Below are 19,629 nucleotides of genomic sequence, written 5' to 3'. Positions count from 1 at the left end.
TGAAGAGCCATGAGAGCAGATTTGTTCAGAGTGTATTCACCCTGCCTGCCCAACCAGTAAACCTTTCTTTTCATAAGCATTAAGCCCACTCACAAATTTAAGAAATACTTGCATCAAAGGCAATAGACATATGGAGAAGGTTAAGTGGGCTAGGCAAACTGGAGCCATTGTTGGCTCCAAAACACATTTGGAAGAGCCAAAAGCAGAAGGGAGGAAAGAAAAACCCAAGAAATTGGCTTTCACAAAGGAGAGAATGTAAATTCTGCTGTCAACTTTCCTTGTTTATGGGTATTTCTTCTATTTCCTATTACTGTGTCAAGCTCAGAGTACTTTTATGTTTAATACTTCTGGGTTTATGTTCTCAGTTATCCAGCAACAGGGCTGAGAAGTGGTTTTCAGTGCCAGTGAAGCTGAGTCCAACAACTTAATGCCAGTTTTGTTTGTGTGATTTCCATTCTTATTTTGGTGCAACTGTTGTGACTATGGACCCACCCCAGTTGTCATTATGACTTAAAATGTTTAATCAGCAATGCTTGTCTGGCTTCTTTTCTCTAACATGTAAAGAAAAGAAAAGTATAAAAAAATGCAAAGTCATATTTGAGAGATATTTGCTGCTTATATCACCTGGTACTTAAAAGTTTGGACATTACTGAGAAATTAATCCATTCTCTGCTACTGTGATTTAAATACCATACACGAGTGGGGAAATACTGCTTCCTAAAATGGCTTAGTCTTTAGAGTATCTTAATCAGAGTAGAGATTTGCTTCTGCTTCAGCTGTCTGAGAGTCCATGGAACTGATTAGGAGGAAGTATTATGAACCACTAATTCTGGTTGGGTTTGCCTGGGGCAATGGGTGTTTGATTCATTATTGTTATCATTGGGGTTTGTTTCTTAATGATTTCATGTTGGGATGGTGTCCAGATACCTCAGTGGGTATAATTTCAACATCATTGTGTATGAACTATTGCATTTCTATCCTAATTTTGGACAGCTCTTCCTAGCAGTAACTGAAAGCAATCACCTAAAATTGTCTTGCCCACAAATCTGTTGCTAGGAGTCACGCTGTATTCTTAGTACCAGCAGACAGAGATGGGACAACAAATGAGAACTGTTTGCTGTGGAGGCTGAAGATCCTGGATCAGAGAGGGAAGATTAGAGACTGAAACCTGGAGCAAATCTCCCTGGGGTACAAACAAACTGACTGAGCACTCAGCAGTGGGAGACACAGCAAGCAGGTCTGCAGGGGGGTCTGCATTTAAAGATGCCTGTGCCCATGTGCTAGTGATTGGAACGGGTTAAGTCTCTTCTAGGTGATGTGGCATGGGTTTACAGCTTCAAAAAAAACCCCCAAACCACAGACATGTGGGGCAGCTGTTTCTAGGAGGAGTGCCCCATCCTATGTGTGTGACTGCTCTGGGGTGATTTGAGCATTTTTGTTCTCTCCCCATGGCAGCCAATCCCGGTGTTCCTCACTGTGCACAACGCGGCAGAAGTCATAACCTGTGGGTTCCAGAAGTTTGTGCAGAAAGAGGTAATTGATCCATTAGTCAAGGTAACTCCTGTGATAGAACTGCCCTAGAACAAGATACTTAATTTCTCTTAATACAGGCATTAGTGCCATGTACTTTTGTGGACTCACTGTGATAGCAATTCATTACTGAGACCCTGAGAGAGCTTTTTGCTGGTGACAAGTATCTATACTGATGTTTCCTTTCCCCTTATTTGATGAAATACTGCAAATACATATCACCAGTCTGATCTGCATTTTTAAGACTGGCTTGGCCCTACTTATCTTTTGGTTTTGAAAATTAATATTCCCTGTCTCTTATGCCCCACATAAAAATCTCATTGTTTGAGCTGAGAGGAATGAGGACTGTGCCCTTAGATCTAATCAGTATAATAGATCTTGTGTATTGTATAATTACAGATAGGTCACATCTCCACATAAAATGCAGGAGGAACAGTGCATTTTTTAATTTGTTTTGAATGCTTGAGATTTTGCCCCTATGAAAGTCAGGAGAATAACTCTTGCACCCTTTTGTAAGAACTGGGTTGTTTTTTTTTTCTTACAAACTGCATTCGGGAGCCTTCTTTTTAGGCTTTTTTTGAAATGTTTTTCTAACTGACTACAGAGTTGTTGTGTAAACTAACACTGGGAAATCATTCATCACAAAGTTGTTTCTACAGTGGCCTCTGGCTTGCTGTGAAAGGCATCTTCCATTCATTATAACTGTTTTCTGTATAGAAGACAGATAAATGGATGTTTACTTCATCTAACAAACAGAAGAGATCACCGAGGTTATGCCCAAGGGACATAGCAGTGTGTACCATGGCATGTCCCTGTGTCATTGTCCTCTGATTAGTGTCCCTGTCAAAGTGTTTCATATTTTCCTTCTATGTCACAAGCTTATGACTCCCCTCTTTGAAAACAGAAGCACAGACAAGGATAATGCAAACACAGGCCCAACAGAAAGCTCCTCAGGAATAATTTTATACCAAAATATTGGGAAAATGTAATGAGTTTAAATCAAAATTGGTTTGTATGAGGTAGTACCTAATTAGGAAAACTCAATATTTGACAACACGTTACACAGTTTTGGTACAATTCAAGTGAAGTTTGAGGAGCAGGTATAAAGTTCATGTCCGGTTTTAAGTTTACTTGCTGGTAAGTAATCTGAAAATATAAATCAAGGTGAAGTAGGCTGATCCATAATCCTGATTCTTCTTTATCAAATTAAATTTGCTAAGCAGTGCTCAAATTTTGAATGCTGCTCATTGCAGTTTTAATGTGTATGGTGCAGTAAGATCAGCTGTCATCACTTTCCAGTTTTTGGAAGGAGAAAACACTATTTTACCATTTTTATCATTAAATTTTAATGTTTTAATCATACTTTCTTTTTTACAGCAGACCTCTCATCTGAAAGTCTGTAGGTAAGCTTTTAAAACTACTCAGATTCAGATTCAGACTTGTTTTGGCTCCAGCTTCTGTATTTGCTTCAGATAATGACATACCAAAACAATGAAGAATGTAATGCACATTCCTGTGGGCAGTGAGCCTGAGTTGCAACACAGGAGTAATTAAATATTTTAGTTTTTTTTTTAGCAATTGCTTGAATAGTTTGATATGTTTTTTTCTCCTTACAAAAATGAAATTAATGATAAAACAACCCGTAACAATGCTTTTGGAAAGGCTTGGAAGGTTTGAACTTCCAGTGGGTAATTGTAAGCAGTAAGGGAAAGATAATTAGTGTGTTAGAAGATAGCTAAAAATTCCCTGCCTTAGAAATGAAAGTAAATAAGATCCATTTCAGTTAGAATCTTTCATAGCGAGGTGGGAGTCAGTCTCTTCTGCCATATCTCAAATGAAGGGACAAGAGGAAGTGGCCTTTAATTTCACCAGGGGAAGTGCAGATTAGATATTAGAAAAAAAAATTCGCTACAAGAGTGGTTTGTCATTGGAATAAATTGCCCAGGGAGATGGTAGAGCCACCGTCTCTGGAAGAGTTCAAGATGTGGCACTTGGGGATATGGCTTAGGGTGATTATGGTGGCACTGGGTTGACAGTTGGACAGATGATCTTGAAGGTCTCTTCCAAACTTGATGATTCTGTAATTCTGTGATATTAAACTGCACAACTGCCAACCCTTGGTGGCCCTGGTTATTTAGGCTTCAAAAAGGAGATGGAAAGAGCCAAACAGAAATCAACCAGTCATGTATTAAAATTTTGATTCTATGCCCCACATCCTCTTGAAGAATGGATATTTGCTTTCTTCCACATCCTGTAATCTTTTAGCTGTACTTTTGAATGGATAATGTTGGGTTATTATTTAGTGTACTTAGAGGCATTATCTTCCTAATTTCTTCCTGTTGTTTCCATTATCTGACAATGTGGCCTTGTCTTCACCACTGGAGTATTGTCAAGGATACCATTTTAAAAATAATCTTTATTCTGTCTTTTCCCATGCCCTTAGAGAGTAAGAAAATAGGCTGCAAAACCAAGTGTACGTTAATATTAATAGTGACAGTCCACAGAAATTCCACAGTGTATTCCCTGTAGCTTAAAGAAATACTGACTCAGCCACAGGTTAAGAATTTATTTGGCTTAAGTTGGTGGACTAGGAGAGGACCTGTGCTGTCCTTAAGACATTTCCAGTACATACCAGTCAATTCTACCTTGCTCTGTGTTCTGGAGTAACAATGTCACTTGTAATGGAGTCACATCTGCTGGAATTGCTGTAACAGGCAATTAATCTCAATGAAAGAACTTTTTGGTAGCCATTCAGCCAGATATTGGCTGATTTTGGCTTTTTGAAAAAGCCTAGGGAAGCCAGATGGCTAGTGAAGAAAAATATTCTCTACCAAAAAAAACTTGCTTATTATCACTTCTGAGGTGTTTTGTGCTGCTTCTCTTCCCATAAAACTTTGTGTACAAGTTATGAAGAATGCATTATGTAAAAATTTTGGTGACAGAAATTATTTCTTAAACATGGAATAAGAAAATTAAAGAAGTGAAGTGTCAGTGTAAAATTGAGTGGAATTGCCTCTACTTTGCTGGGAGTAGAAATCCAGGTTGAAAGCTTTTTGTTTTGTTTTGTTTTGTTTTGTTTTCTTTCCCTTCTCCACAGTGTGCTGTTCCTCCTGGCAGCAGCAGTGTGCCTTCCTTTGTGTGACACACAGGTGAGCTCTGCTTTGTAAAGCAGCTTGAGCTAGGCCTTGATGCTTGACTTCTTGTTAGCATATGAGGGATGCAGCTTTTACTGGTAAGCTAGAGTAGGATTCCTGCAAGGGAATTGTAAATGTTTCCTGTTGCTGTGTTATAGTCTTGCTGGGTTTACTGTGTTTGCATCATGGTAAAACCTCTGAGCAGTGTGGACATACAGCTCAGGTGGTGGCTGGGGAAACCACAGTTTTACTTCTTAGTAGTGCATACAGCAAATCACTTAGGTTTGAGCTAGTTGTCTTTCAGGAATTTCCTGAATTACTTTTTTTATTCACTGTACACTCTTTCTGTGGCTGCCTGAGAAGGAAAGGAGGTGCCTCCAGAGAGCTCCATTCAGGAAAGATCCAATCACTGGACATTCTCTTTTGGAGACTTAGGAAAGCTGCTTCCTTGCTTAGATACCTCAGTTAATATCTGAAGTCAGATGAGTCTGGAAACTGGTGTACACATCTGAAATAGAATTATCCCTGCTGAGACGAGCTGAGAGCCTGCATAATTGGCATATGCCAGGTTTCTGAGTGTGACAGGAAGAATTTCAGTCTATCTAGTCTTCTTTAGTCATCTTCCCTTTCTTTGTAGCACAGCTCCCACTTGCTGTACTTCCTTTGCAAAGCTAACTGCAGGGAAAATGCAATATGTATGTTTACATGTTCATGCTTTTATTTATGTAGATGTTCTTTATTGCAGTTTGATCCAAACGGATATTTATGGGCTCTAATTCACTTGATCTGTCTTGGTAAGTAATTTTCTTCTAGAAAAAGAATTAAGAGGAGAAAATGTGTTGGAGAAACCAGCTTTATTATGTACTTACTGATATTTCAAACTCTATATGTAAGAAACACTTGGAAAGAAGGGAGATCAGTAAATATAAGAAAGTGCATTCTTTTTATAGCTTTTATGTTGAAAGCAACAACAGAACACACTGCATATTGCAGTCTGTTAACAGTGGATGAGAAAATGCACATACAATTTTAATCAGCACTAAGCTTTTCTGGTTGTTTTTTGATGATTGCCTGCTGAGAGAGACTTCTTTTTGATGGGAGAAGAAACATGAAAAAAAACAAGCAATAATTTGTACTTGGAGCTTTGTTGCACACACAGATTTTATTTTAAAACTGTCAAAAATATACTAAAATATCATGGACTGTGGTCCCTGAGGAAGGATGTTGAACTATTGGAGTTTTTTAGGCAATCATATGCATTTTTAAAAAAAAATTAACAGTAAGTTGCATAACCTATCAGGTTTTCTTTTGTCTTTTTTTTCAGACTGATGTTTATTTGGATAAATCATAGTTGTTCCCTGAAAAGCTAGAAACAGTCAGACTAGAAAATCTGAAGAAAACAAGAGCAGTAATATTTAATAGGAGATTTTTGGTTTTTGGAGTATTTTGTTGGTTAATAAGGGACTTGTATTTGATTCTTATCTGTCCTATATACTGAGTGAGTGACTCATTCATATGTTAAGTCTTGTCTGCAGATTAGGGATGATTCCTTCTTTATTTCTTCTATTCATACTGTGAAATTTTCAGGGCAGAGGTAATATGTTTATATGTATTCCAGTCTAGGAAGGTCTAGAGATCCCCATCTGACATGTTGTTAACATACAAATAAGAAATAGTTTTGGTGGTTTTTTGAGAAATATCATTTGCTCATTTATATAAAAGTAAAAGCTATGGATTTTCCACTTCAAATACTTTTTTGCTGTGATGAGTGATGTTCTTGCTTTCTCAAAGCCAAGGAGTCTCATTTGTAAAGCAATGCTTGGTCATGGAGGTGGAAAATTGCTTAGAGAATCTTCAGAACGCTTCATTTATGTGTTTGAAATGTGTAGGAAGTGCCAACAGAGTGTTTATGCTCAAAATATAGCTGCCTTCCATTTCTCTTGGTTTTGAGAGTTGTTGATATTGCTCTTGGGAGTTATTTGTGTAATTAGATTTCCTATCTGCTGGAATGAAGGTGCTACGAGAGAGGGCAAAGAGATGAACTAACTTACTGCATAGTAAATCAAGAGAGAGCATTACAGAAAGGATGAGTGTTCTACCCTTCAACTTGTGTACTGGAGGCAGAATTGAGGATATCTATTTCATAGTCTTCTACTGGATTGACTTTTCATATTCTGATTTTCTCTGTGAATCAAAGGAAGAAAGGATATGAAAAAACAGAGCCTGAAGCTGTGTCATTTCTTCCATGAGTGCTCAAATCTTTACCCAGGACAGAAATGGAAGCTAACAAGAGGTAGATGGGTGGGTCAAGAATGTGAAGAACCTGGAGACAGTAGAGCTGAGAGAACTTTAAATAGGAAAGATGGCTCAGACCTGACAGCTCTATGTGCGTGATCATATATATCTTAGAACTTACCTCCAAAATGGTGTGGGATGAAGAACCCATTCTGTGACACTTTTCTGTATGTATTTACACACAAAGACATGCACAAACACACAATCTCTCCTTTGTTGTTGCTGTGAGCTAGAAGATGTCCTCAGAAGGACTAGCAGAACCATGAAGCGTGACTGTGCTCCGAGCTGATAACACTTTGAAAACCATTAATTTGAAGCAATAGGTTCATTTTACTTGTGGTGTAGAATCTTTTGTGCTATGTTGCTAAACTGTAATTCAGAGGGGCTCCATGTCTGCCTGTACCACGGCCAAACAAGCTGTTGTTTGTCAGAATGATTGCACAATGTGGCAATTACACATGTCATTTCAATTACAGGGGCTTACAAAGTATTTCACAAGTTGTGGAAACCTGGATCTTTAAGGTAATGTGTTTTCCTATTCTTTCATAAAGAGAGATGACTGTGATGTAGGGAGCTCTGCATGATCAGCAGGAGCTGGGCCACTCCTGGTTAATCATTAATGACTTCTCTTGCAAGATGAGCCTTATTTATTGTTGGTAGCAACAGCATGTGGTTATTGATAGTTATTCTGCTAACTGGAACACTGAATTAGTTTTAAACACTGTATTATCCAAGGGTGATGACTCAGCCCTGGAAAAAGAACCCCTAATTACTGGCACAGGTGTTAAGAGGAGATATTAGTCTGTGTTCATGTGGAAAGCTACATGATTTGAATCTGTCAGTATCTGCCTTTGTGACAGTCTCAAAAGTGTTTGGCAGCTGGTGGCTTACCACAGGATGGGAATGGCTGAGTATCTTAAACACCTTGGAACCTTGCACTAATCCCATGTGCATGTTAGAACTGCAGCTACACAATAGTAGTCTTGGAATCAGGTGGCATTGCCTGATTCACAGTGTCTGTAATCTGCAGTTTTCTTTATGGATGGAGATGAGTATGTTGACACTGTATATGATGTATAATATACATGCACATATAAGCTTTTTTATTTCAAAACCATTTTCCATCTCTGGTTAAAGGATCTAAATTTTAATCAGTCTTACTTTATCTTCATTTTAAATGAAACTCCTATTGATAGTAACAACAGAAATAATGTGTGGATCTTGTGTAAATTAATATGTTGGTTAATTGATAAGTAATTGATTGGTGTTGATATAATTATTTCTATGTTATATTAATAATGTATATAATTATAATATAATGTTAGTATTACCTAATATTAACCTTATTATATAAATTAATATAATGTAATATTACAGCATTACTGTATATTACTGCTTAATATACTGATCTGTTACACCAAATGAAGTGCATTGCTAAAAAAGCCACCTTTTTTTCTTTGCCTCCTCTCCCAGTGATCTGGACCAACAGTACATCAACTATGTATTCAGGTAAAATGAATAAGTCTTTGATACACCAGAGCTGGTTTTATGTGGTATATGTTTTCATTTTCAACCTTGGCTTGTTGAAGAAACTCAGAGCTACCACTACTTAAATGCATTTATTTAGCAGGATATTCACTGAAAGAACAGTGCTAAGCTGAATGGCTTAGCAGCTGAATTTTTTTGGCTCCAGTTGTAGATGGACATGCCAATATACACCTGAGGAGGTAACCAAGTGTTAATTATGAATTTTTAAATCACCACGTGCACAAGTGATCTATCACTTCCAGAAATAATATTTACAGAGTAACTCCCTGGCAATACCCCACTTCAGAAAATAAAACTTGTACAAAATTGCCAGAAGAGGAGGTAGTGATTACAAAAGTACTGTGTGCAAAGAACATGAGCAGTAACTGATTGTTCAGAGTGCCATTAGTGGGATTGAGTAATTCTGACTTTCAGTTGTTTTTCTGATTTGGAGATAGAAGAGTGGCTTGTTATTTTGTAGCTGGTGAAAGAGTCTGAGTCACTGACCAGATTCCCCTGCTTTTTTAAATCCAGTTCTTTCTTCAAAGAGCCACAAACCAGGACATTCAGTGTACATGGCTTCTGGTAGGTTTTTGTGAGGCTTTATTTCAAGTAAGGCATCTGGAGACTTGATTCAATTTTCTTCCATCCAAAATCACATCTAATATATGTTGGCCTCTTTTCTTGGGTTCACACCTGAGGTCATTTGGGAACACAAAGTATGAATAATAAATTCAAAGAAATTCTTTCTATGGTCAGAAGGAGTGAAAGAGGGAGCAGAAGTTGGGAATAAGCATAACAAAAATGAAGTTGTGCTAGTCTATTTGATTAGATGGATATATGCTCTTGTCTGGCCACATGAAAGATCCTTGATAAAAGTACATCAGGGACACCAATGTATGACAGTTGCTTTCCTTCAATTCCCATTTGTCTTGTGAGCATAGTCAATATGATAACACTGTATCTCTTTCTGTCTTAGTTCAATCAAATCTCCTGTTTCTGAAAATAAGTAATGCAGGCCTCTGCTTTTGCCTTTATGATTCACCAGGCCCTCATTAATGGACAATATCTGGATATCAGTTTGCTTGAAGTAGGCTCTTGTTTAAGTCAGTTGTTGTTTTCCATCTTCTATGAAATGCAAAGCAAATCAATTTTGCACAAAGAGGGTAGGTGTGTTTATTGAAACTTTAGAAGAATTAGTCATGGAATTTGCAAATATGCTGCCACATGCAGAAATAACCTATGAAGTCTGGAATGAGATGTAGCTATCTCTCTGTGTTGAAGGGAAATCATGAACCAAGCAGTAAAATCAATTGATTTTCATTTGACAGCTGCCTGACTGTCTCTCAGTTGTCATTTTAGTTGAAAATTGCATCTAGGCCTGAACCTTTAAATTCAAATTTTGGTCAAAAGTCTTAATTTTTCAGCTTTGATTGAAAAGTCAAGGCTGGGCTGTTTCTCTGTAAGTTCATGATCTTGGCCCTTTGAAGTCTGTGAACTTGTGTCCAGCAGAGAGCAGGAGTCCCACATTACATGAAAAGTATTATAATTTATTTGGAAGCTTTTGAAAGGGAGAAACTTCTCATTAAGGAACTGTGAGGTGCAGCAGTATATGTCTCTAAAACTGTTCTTTTTACAGAAAAGAAACTAACAAACAATCCAACAATGGATTTATGCAAATTGGAAGATGGCTATTTTCAACATCTGTTTAAGAGGAAAAATTTGTTTTCAAAGCTTCCAAAGTTTTTCCCCAAGAAGAGGCTTAAAGGTCAGCGTAGCTCACAAGATGATGGTGCAAAGCAACTTGCTGGAAAGCAGATGGCTTAAGGAGGTGGCAAACTGGATGCTTATTTGTTTGGTTTGGGTCTGTGTATATCTGTATGTCTGTGTGTCTGTATGGGTATACATTTCTGTGTGTTAGAGAAGTCCACAATCCATAGCATTTGGATCTCATCTTGCCTAGGGAAAACAAGCAGTACCATGGACAATGGGATAAGTGACATCTGAATTCTTTTAGAGTTTTGTTTTGTCAAAATAGCTAATGATGTTTGAAAGGGTGTAAAGTTTGGCAGAAATTCTCTCCTGGTCTGCAACCTCTATGACACGTCTCTTCCAGTGTCTAATGGGGCTGGAATCCTGCTGCAGGAGGCACTGGCAAGGTTTGCCTCTGTGTGAGACCCGTGCATATGTAGTTATCTCAGAGACCACTGCCACTTCCCAAGTCTGGATGAAGCTGTTCAGCATGCTTGAGAGCTGTGTGGAGCCGTGTACACCCACCTTTACTGCACAAACTTGATTTCTGTAGAAAACAATCCAAAATACTTTTAATATTACTGACTAAAGGAATGGTCTCTGAATGAGCACTAACTCCTCACAGGCAGCTCTGGGTCAGAGTTACTGTAGACATGGATTATCTCTGTCAGAGGGTGCCCAGCAGTAAATTTTGTGATTTAGAAGGTGTTAAGACATATGCTGCTTCTTCGTCTCAGGCCTTCTCAAGGACTGTTCTGGTCATGACAGGATCACAGTTCCACCTCCAGGACAGGACAGTTTAACGTGTACTGGAGCTCTTGTCTATACAAGCATGATTGTATGATTCTATGATTTACTAAAGAACTTGCTAGTGTGGTATCAGTGCAACTTTCTCCTCCTAAAACTATTATCAATAGGTTTTTAAAGCTCTTTATTTCTAACCTAGATCAGACATGCAGCTGTGTGGGCACAGCCAGATAGGGTTTAGAATCATCCATTCTTTTAGGGTGGAGAAGACCCTTAAGGTTATTGAGTGCATTAACCAAGCACTACCAAGACCACCACTGAACCTTGTCCCGAAGCCCCATGTCTCTAAAATACTCTAAGGATGGTGACTCAGATACTGCCCTGGGCAGCCTATTCCAATCCTTGATTCCAAAGCCTTTTAGTGAAGAAATTTTTCCTAATACATAGGAAAAACACATAGGATCATGTTCAAAGTGTTCATTATGTTAAAAACGTTCATGTTATTATGTTCAAAGTATTTCTCAGTTCAGTATGAAAGCACAATTGTACCTTACTGAGTGTAGAGACTGCCTGCATTAATTTGTGGCAGATTAAAAGATCTGCCACAAATTACTGGATGTTAGAATATAACAATATGTTAGAGCAAAAAGAAATAAATATATATATATTTATATATATATAAAAGAGAAGGCTCTGTTGGATGCTTCCAGAAGTGCAAATGAAATGAGCAGTCTCCTAACATATGCTGTCCTTACACACCATGCACTATTTCTTGTTCTGAAATCTGGAACAGTTTGGAAGGAAAGAACACCCTAAGTAAATGTAAATGAATGGGAACTTTCCAGAATCAAACAGATCTGAAGAAATATTTGCTGATGTTGAAAGTCTGGCATTCTTCTCACTTCATCACTTCCAGCATGATTATTCAATGGCTTTTGAAGAGGGAGCCAGGCCAGGAACAAGTGTAGGAGGGAAAGCAGAGCTGTGCTGTGCAGAGAAGGGAGGGGTAATGTTGCTTCTCAGTGCGCAGCCCCATCCAGATCATTGCTCTCACTTGTGTTTAAGCATCTGGGGCAGGGAGGAAGAGAAGAGGGTCAATGTATTTCCAAGGTCCACCTCTAATCCTCCAATCCTCTTGATCCTCCCCCTTTTATCAACTGCAGTATTGTATTTCTCTGTACTCTGACTTCTGCATTAGTGTTCTACTTCATAGTGGGTTTTTTTTCCTCATAATCTTACATTTTATTTTATTCCTTTCTCTTCCCCCACTTTTTATCAAAGGGGAAGCCAGATTTCTCCCCCTTAGCTAGTGAGGGGTAGCATGAGAGGAGGAGCAGTAATGCCTGCCTGGCATGTTGAGGGAGACATAAATGTCTTAGAAGCAAGTTGTAGCTCCTCTTGGGCTTTCTCCTATGCTGAGGCAGGTAGAGGTATTTTACTTCTTGTGAAGAATCTGCAAGAAAGTTTCAGTGCATCCCAATACCTGTCTCTGTCTGAAATTTGTTCACAAAGGCATGCCTAGATGGCCTGATGGCCATTGGTGAGGAGAAAACAGGTACAGGAGAATTTCAAGTGGTGAATAAATGGCAAAGTTATGAAGTAAACGCTCTACTCTATGCAGCAAAACTACATCTGGCTTCTGGAAGAGCTGCTAATCTGTCACTTTTGTGAATTAAAAATGCTGCAGTAGATTTTCTGCAATAGGGGAGAGCAGCTTTGCAGGCATAAATTGCTTTTCTTGCTGACAAAACCTTTTTTTCAGAAAGGAAACCACGAGTGACCCAGCCCTCAGTATTTAGTATAGGGGAAAAAGAGAGGAGCAGAAAAATCCAGCCCATGGAATTTGTTTTTGCTGCAGCCTCATATCCATCCAGGCTGTCCTGCTAGAAACCTCTGAATCCCTAATCTGGTTTTACAGCATCATCATGTCTTTTTTACAGATGCTTCATTCAGAGCAGGGCTGCAGAGCAGCTGTAATGCCATCTAATCCATTTGCCTTAACCTGCCCTGCACTTCACAATGAAGGTTTTGTTTTCTCCTGTTGCTTTGTTTGGACCAAAACCTTGGATGTCCGTTAGGGTTATCAATTCCCCTTGGTTGCAGAAGGAAGTTTCTCTCTGACTATTTCCCAGTCTCAGTGGGTTTTTGTTTAAAATGTAATAATTCAAAAAGTAAGTGAAGAAACATAGTTTAGCCCTACTTCTCATCACTGTTGATACAGTTTCACTTTTCCTCTCAGTTTCCTATTTTCTCTGTTATTCAGTCAAAACAGTAGACCTTTGCTTCCTTTTCTCTCTTTACCAGGAAACTGAGGAACTGGGCCTGTTTATTGTGAGTTACTCTTGGCATGCCTTTACAGGGAGAGCATCCATGTGTGGGGAGGAGGGGTAGGGCAACTCACCTATTTTAAGTGATCTGCTTTGCCTTGTTTAATACCTTTGTGCAATAACATCTTAAAACCATGTATAAATATTGAGAATGCAGCCATACTGTACCATCTGATGTCTTTCAAAGGCTTATAAAGTGTAAAGCCTATAATAACTGCCTATCTGTCCCTCATAAACCCTTTTCTCCTTCAGCCTATTGTATTCCACAGCTGATTTCAGTGACAAGCTTCCCCCAGGGCTTCCTTGGCCATGGGATTTCCATGCTCTCTGCAGTTCCTTTTGCTGCAGGTGATTCTGTGACTGATGCTGGGGTCCTCCAAGGCTTGCCAAGGGCAGGTCACCAAGCATGGAAGCTTGGTCCTGTAGAGAGCTGGGACCAGCTGTGAGTGAACAGGTTTGGAAATGGTCGCTGTGTTAACACTGGAAAAGGGAGTTGGCCTGGAATGCTTGAGCATTCATAACATTAATGAATGTCTTTTTACCTCTGTAAGTGCAGTGCTTGCTGCTCACCAAGAAGCAAACTCTTGAGATACTATTTTCTTTTCTCCCACCATCATGGATGTATGTTGTTGGTAACTGGAAGAAGCTGTAGCTCTACAGACATGCATGCTTATCCCATCTCACAGCACCCCAGAATGTTTTTGTAGCTCTCTAACCTTAGAAGTGATTTGGAGTGAAAAATATGCAAAAAAAAAAAAAAGAAGAGAAATTTACAAGAAGAATCAGTAACACTGATTCAAAGGCTCTGTACAACCTATACTGCAAATGCAAAAGGGTGAGGTCTTTGTAAGACCTCAGAAAACCTAAGTGATAATACTTCAGATAAAGAACTGGTCACAACTGGTTTTCTTGTTCACTTGTATCTGGAAAGTGTGAATAATTTGGGCTGGTGCTTCATTTTATTTTCATGTGTTTTTAAACTTATACATGCAATATTCAGGATAATATGGAGCAACAACCATACATTGCAACTTTGGTGGTTTAAAAATGGGACAGCAGGAAAAGGTTCTTTGCTGGGAGGGTAGAGTGGCCCTGGGAAAGTTACCCAGAGAGGTGTGGAATCTCTGTGCTGGTAGGTTTTTGAGACATGCCTTTTTTAGACAGGACCAGAGGGCATCACCAAATATTTGTGATAGTCCTGCTTCAGGTCAGAAATTTTATTAGGTGACCCAGACATTCCTTTCCAATCAACTTGTGTTTTCTTTTAATTGGTATTTGTGTCTCAGTTATTCTACTTAACTGGAATAAGTTTGACCATGGAAACATAAACACAAAGCTGTCAATTTATAGTCTTCAGCCCATGTCATAAATTCTGTAGTATCCAATTTTTATTTTTTTTTTTTTAGTGTGGTGCTGTTGGCCTCTGCATCCCATCCAGCAGGTAAAGTGAACTGAGTTCTTTCTTTCTGGAGTTTCCATGTTGCTTTTGCTTTCTATGAATGTTTTTAGTAACCAAACCCTTAGGATTTTAGCCCTGAATATGGCCAATAATATGTTGTCATGTAGGAAGAGGAAAGAAGGGTATATAACTTGGTGTAAGTTGCATGATATTTCCCAATACCATTCTTAGCTGTCCCATGCAAACAAGCAGTATGGGGCTGACAACAAAGAATAGTTTTTGAGGTGATACATGGTAAAGAACAAGGATTCCCTAAGCCATCATATCCTCTTCAGAGCAGTGTCCCAGCAGTCCAGAACTGAGTTTCCTTCTCTGCATGGTCCCCAGTGCTATGCAGAGTTTTTCTTTTGTTGCTTTCCTAACAAGGACCCCATTGCTTGGGCCCATAGCAGGATTTGAAGTAGCAGCACATCAGGTGGTAAAAACTGAGAAATTTTGTAGTGGTTAATATTCCTACCTTCTGGTATGTTCATAATTAGGAGGGTAAAGGTGATCATCTGTTGCTTACATTTGTTCAGTCAGGAAAACAAAGAAGGAAGCATTTAAAGAAACATAAATTCTCCCTTTTCCCTGGTGGTGCAGATTGTGTATATAGGAAACCCCCACCAGGATAGACATACATGTTAAGTGAAACAGTCTTGCATTTCAAAAAGTGAAAGATGGAGCTTCATGCAAATCTGTAGAGCCTGAAGGCCAGAGAACTGTGGGAATTGCCACCAAGAGCACCCAAGTCCAGGTTCCTGGAAATGCAAGTACTCAAGAGCTCTACTGAGACCTAGGAGAACTCTTTGAACCTCTCAACATGCCCTGTGTTACAGAGTTCAAATGCCAGAGGGGGAAGCAGCCACCATATGTCTGTGTTTCCTGTTGTTTCAGTAGGAGCTATCGCATGCTGCACAGTAAAAGAAGTGGGTATGATACATGTCTGTCATTGGCAACTTTTGCTTAAACAGGACCTTCTGAACACTGGAAAAGGATAAATACTCTTAGGTATCCCTTTTCCCTTTTTCAACCAAAGGCAAGAACTGGCTAGAAGCAAGGTCAGAGAGAAATCATTAAACACGCCAGAAATGTGGAAAGCATCATAAATGAAAAGCCAGCCAGCTGTAAAGGCTCAAAGGAATGTTAAACTAGTAATGTTCATGTAATTGCTGTTGCATTGCTTGTAACAGTGGGTAATTTTTTTCCCACCTACTGAGTGTATTTCTTTGTCCCTCAGGTGATCTCTTCAGTGCCTTGGATTTTCCATTCCTGTACTTCTACAGGTTTCATAGCAGCTGCTGTGCCAGGTAACCTCTCTATAATAGGTCATGTAAATGTTTTCAAAATAAGAGGTTCAATTGACTTCCAGCCTATACTCTCAGTTAAAAATTTTGTAGCATGTAAAGCCTTACTTATACTGGTTTCTGCGGCCATAAGCCAGTAGAATTGCAAAGAATAAATCTTTGCATGTCTGTGGATATGCATTTGATGGCCTGAGATTCAAATGTGCTGAAAGTATGTGTATCCTTGAGTGAGTGCATTCTGATTAGGAGAGTTCACAGTCACCAGTAAAATAATGTTTACCCAATGTAGCAAAGCTTTGATACATAACATCTCTCAAATGCTTCTGCAGTCAGATTAACCCAAACTTGCTGTTTGCAGCAATTACTAAGTATTAGTCTTCAGCAGTATATGGGGTGTACATGGATTTATTTGCCTGTACATCTTGTGATTTGGCAGAATGCTGTTTTGGGTAAAAAGGAAAAGCTTTAACAAGCATTCCATTATTTTCAGTAGCAAAAGTTCACTGCATATTGGCATAATTCTCACAGGACCACATAAATATGTTTCCCATAGATCTTAAATTTTTTTTAATTCCTGTCTTTCCCCCCTAGTCTTTTACCAAATTAAAGTATTTTTTTAAGAGGGAGAAAAAGATATTTTCATTCTAACTAATGGCAAAAATATTTCTTGAAAGGCATTTTCTGACTTGTATCTGGATTTTCTGTTGAAAGGATATATTGAGAATGACTGTTAAATAATTTCCAATGTATATAGGTTTTTGTTATGTTTTTCCAAGTGTGGTACACTTGGAAAATCCACACTACAAGTAACTCACAATTAGGTATTCTGTAGGTAGGTGAAATCTATTTTTCTTGAAGGTGAGGTCTAACTGCAGGTTCTAATGGATATCAGTCTAGCCCAGATATTCTTCTCATTCACTTCATTTACCTCTGTGGTAGCTTCCCACTTCTGTTTCCATTGGCCTACCTTCAGTACATGTGTAGTAGATAGCACTGTGAACTGCAGGAAGGGGAAAGGAATGGTTACATAGAGAAACAAACATCTCAATTGCTCTCCTACATTTCATAATTGAGTGTCTTTTAGATGTGTGGGATTTGGAGGAAAACCTATGCAATGTAAGGTAAGGGCAATTCATACCGACTCTGAAAAATGTCTGAAGCATCAGCAGTAAGGTGGAAAGTGCTCAATTTATTTAATGGAATAAAATGCTGTTAATTGTGACATCAATATTTTAGGTATCATAATTTGCTGTTTCACTTTTTTATCTCTTGAGTTGCACTAAATATCTTCAGATCTTCATGACTGAAGGCCCTTCACAGCAGGGCAGTAGCTGAAATAAGCTACTGAACTCTTAAAAGTATGGGCAATGTTGGTTCATTGAACTCATTCATTTCTCAGAGTGGAATGCTCTACTGCTCAGCACTCCATCCTCTGCAGCAAGTTTCTGAGTTTAGGCTTATTTTTTGTCATCAAATTAGCATCTGCTTCCTTGGCTTCAGACTTCACATACATCCCAAAGTATCTTGTGTTATGGCTCAATGCAAAAATTCTCAATGCCTTCTTCTCCTGACAAGTTATCTTTCCCTGCTCTTTGGTGCCTGTATGGACATGCAGCTGAGCTGGAACTTGGCCACATGTGTTGCACAGGAACAGCATTTGGCTAATATACTGGAGCCCAGCACAGGACTTCTGACCTGAGGAGCCATCATTTTCCACCCTTCCTGCTGCTGTAGAGAGGGGACCAACTGCATGGCACCTCTATCCAGAGCAGCATACCCTCTGTGAATACCAAGGCTCTTTTTGCTTCACCACCTGTCTGCTGTGTTGATCCTATCTCCTTTCCCACAGCATTTTGTTGTCTCTTATGCCTCACAGTAATTTTTGCCATACATATTTTGAAGTCCCTTTCTGTTCCCTGCTTGCTGGTTTACACTGTTCCCCTGGTTCACAATGAGTGGGTTGTACATATCCAACCTCATGAGCTCCATAAAGTCTGTTGAGATGTGGAACAAAATTTCCTTAAGGGTAGTCTTGGCTACAGGAGAGCTCCGAACTGCTGTCCTATAAGACTTGAGAATCAAAATTCTCTTAATTGTCAGCAGAAAACTTTGGAGTATCCTGTTCCCAGCACTACTGAGCCATTTATTTGTTATATAGTAGAGATGTATTTGACTTCCTAATTGGAATTTTGGCTTCAAGAAGTTTAAACAGCTTAAAAGCTTCAGGCAGAAACTTTCCAGTGGTTATTTTTTCAGCTCAAGGCTCTGTGGAGGTTGAAGTGAGTTAGTTGCCAAATATGTGTGGTTCCTGCTGAAATTAGCATTGCTGTTATTCAGAGCCATTTCAATGCCTGAAGTTAATGTTTCACCTCATGTTTTCAATAATCTCTACTTTTCTGATTATGCAAGTGCATTAGACACCAGCCATAAGGGTGTCAGACTTACTTTATTCAGATTCTAGTGACTGACTGAACAAAACACTAGGTGTACTGGACATAGCGTAAGCCTCTTGTCCACCAGCTTTCCTTCTCCAAATGGGATTAACGCTGCAGTTCTTCATTAGGAAAACCAAGATGTCTGTAAGAGGTTGTTTAGTTGAAGTTAAGAGATTTTATTAACAAGCTTTCCTCATCCTTTGCAGTGGATTGTTGGGATTCTTTCTGATGTTGCACACAGTGAAGCTAAAAAGCAGTACAACCTCAGGGCAATATGCAGCCTGGAGTTTCCTTGCAAAGGTAAGAGAAAGACACACACAGGAACACAGAGGATCTGTGCATCTCCCAGGAGAACTGAGGAATTTTTGCATCTCTCTGGTTTCTCTTGCTATTCCTCCTTGATGCTTCCATGGTCCTGTTTGTGCAACCTACACATACAGCTGTGGCAACAAATATCATGTGTGTAATATCCCAGAATCATTATCTGAGATGAAATACTGTGTGTAGACTGAGCCTAATGGAACTGGGATGATTATTGCAGCTAAGGATTTGGAGTATGGCATCCCAGTAATACAAACCTATACTTTCCACAGTGTTTTGGAGAATACTTCTATGAGTGTGTGCACCAGCCATTTTACACACAGTTTGCAGTGTGTCTTTCCTGAGCCAACAGTTACAGCTAATTCCCTGAAGTTCAATACCAGAACTCTCACTGTTTTTGTTGCAGGAGAGAGCTGAGGATGTCATTTGCCTTGACATTACCAGGGCTTTTGATGGTCCCACAATAATATTATATAAAAATTAGAGTACTACAGTCTGGATGGGCAGATAATTAGATGGATAAAAAATGGGTGGAGGATCAGGTTCAGAAGGTAAAGGTTAATGATTCCTACTCTGACTGGAGTCTTGTGACAAGTGGAATGACACAGGGATCTCTCCTGGGTTCTTTCCTATTTAACATCTTTATTGAAGAATGAGAAGTAAGAGTGTGCACTCGCATTTCCAAGGGACACCAAACGGGGAGGACCTGTCAATAACACTGGAGGATAGGGTTGCATTCCAGAGGGATCTGGACAGGCTGGAGGAATGGGCCAACAGAAATCTTAGAAAATTCATCAAGGGCAGATGTGAAACCCT

General features: G+C 39.1%; 1 protein-coding gene across 3 annotated transcripts in view; it reads left to right on the top strand.

Moving 5' to 3' along the window:
* TMEM241 (transmembrane protein 241) overlaps window positions 1-19,629 on the top strand; it is a 54,433-nt gene that overhangs the window by 11,560 nt on the left and 23,244 nt on the right. Inside the window, exons 5-13 of one of the 3 annotated variants that reach the window (XM_058812855.1) lie at window positions 1,456-1,533; window positions 2,911-2,933; window positions 4,628-4,679; window positions 5,410-5,458; window positions 7,436-7,481; window positions 8,433-8,468; window positions 14,719-14,753; window positions 15,991-16,060; window positions 18,699-18,792. In XM_058812855.1, the coding sequence (XP_058668838.1) occupies window positions 1,456-1,533; window positions 2,911-2,933; window positions 4,628-4,679; window positions 5,410-5,458; window positions 7,436-7,481; window positions 8,433-8,468; window positions 14,719-14,753; window positions 15,991-16,060; window positions 18,699-18,792 (483 nt within the window). Of the gene's footprint in view, window positions 1-1,455; window positions 1,534-2,907; window positions 2,934-4,627; window positions 4,680-5,409; window positions 5,459-7,435; window positions 7,482-8,432; window positions 8,469-14,718; window positions 14,754-15,990; window positions 16,061-18,698; window positions 18,793-19,629 lie in introns of all 3 variants that reach the window. The other 2 variants (XM_058812847.1, XM_058812863.1) reach the window with 2 other exon arrangements.

Source organism: Ammospiza caudacuta, chromosome 1 (genome assembly GCF_027887145.1).
Source record: "Ammospiza caudacuta isolate bAmmCau1 chromosome 1, bAmmCau1.pri, whole genome shotgun sequence".
NCBI classification, from domain to species: domain Eukaryota; kingdom Metazoa; phylum Chordata; class Aves; order Passeriformes; family Passerellidae; genus Ammospiza; species Ammospiza caudacuta.
The sequence above is the reverse complement of the archived record's forward strand: the minus strand, read 5'-3'. Positions and strand labels throughout refer to the sequence as shown.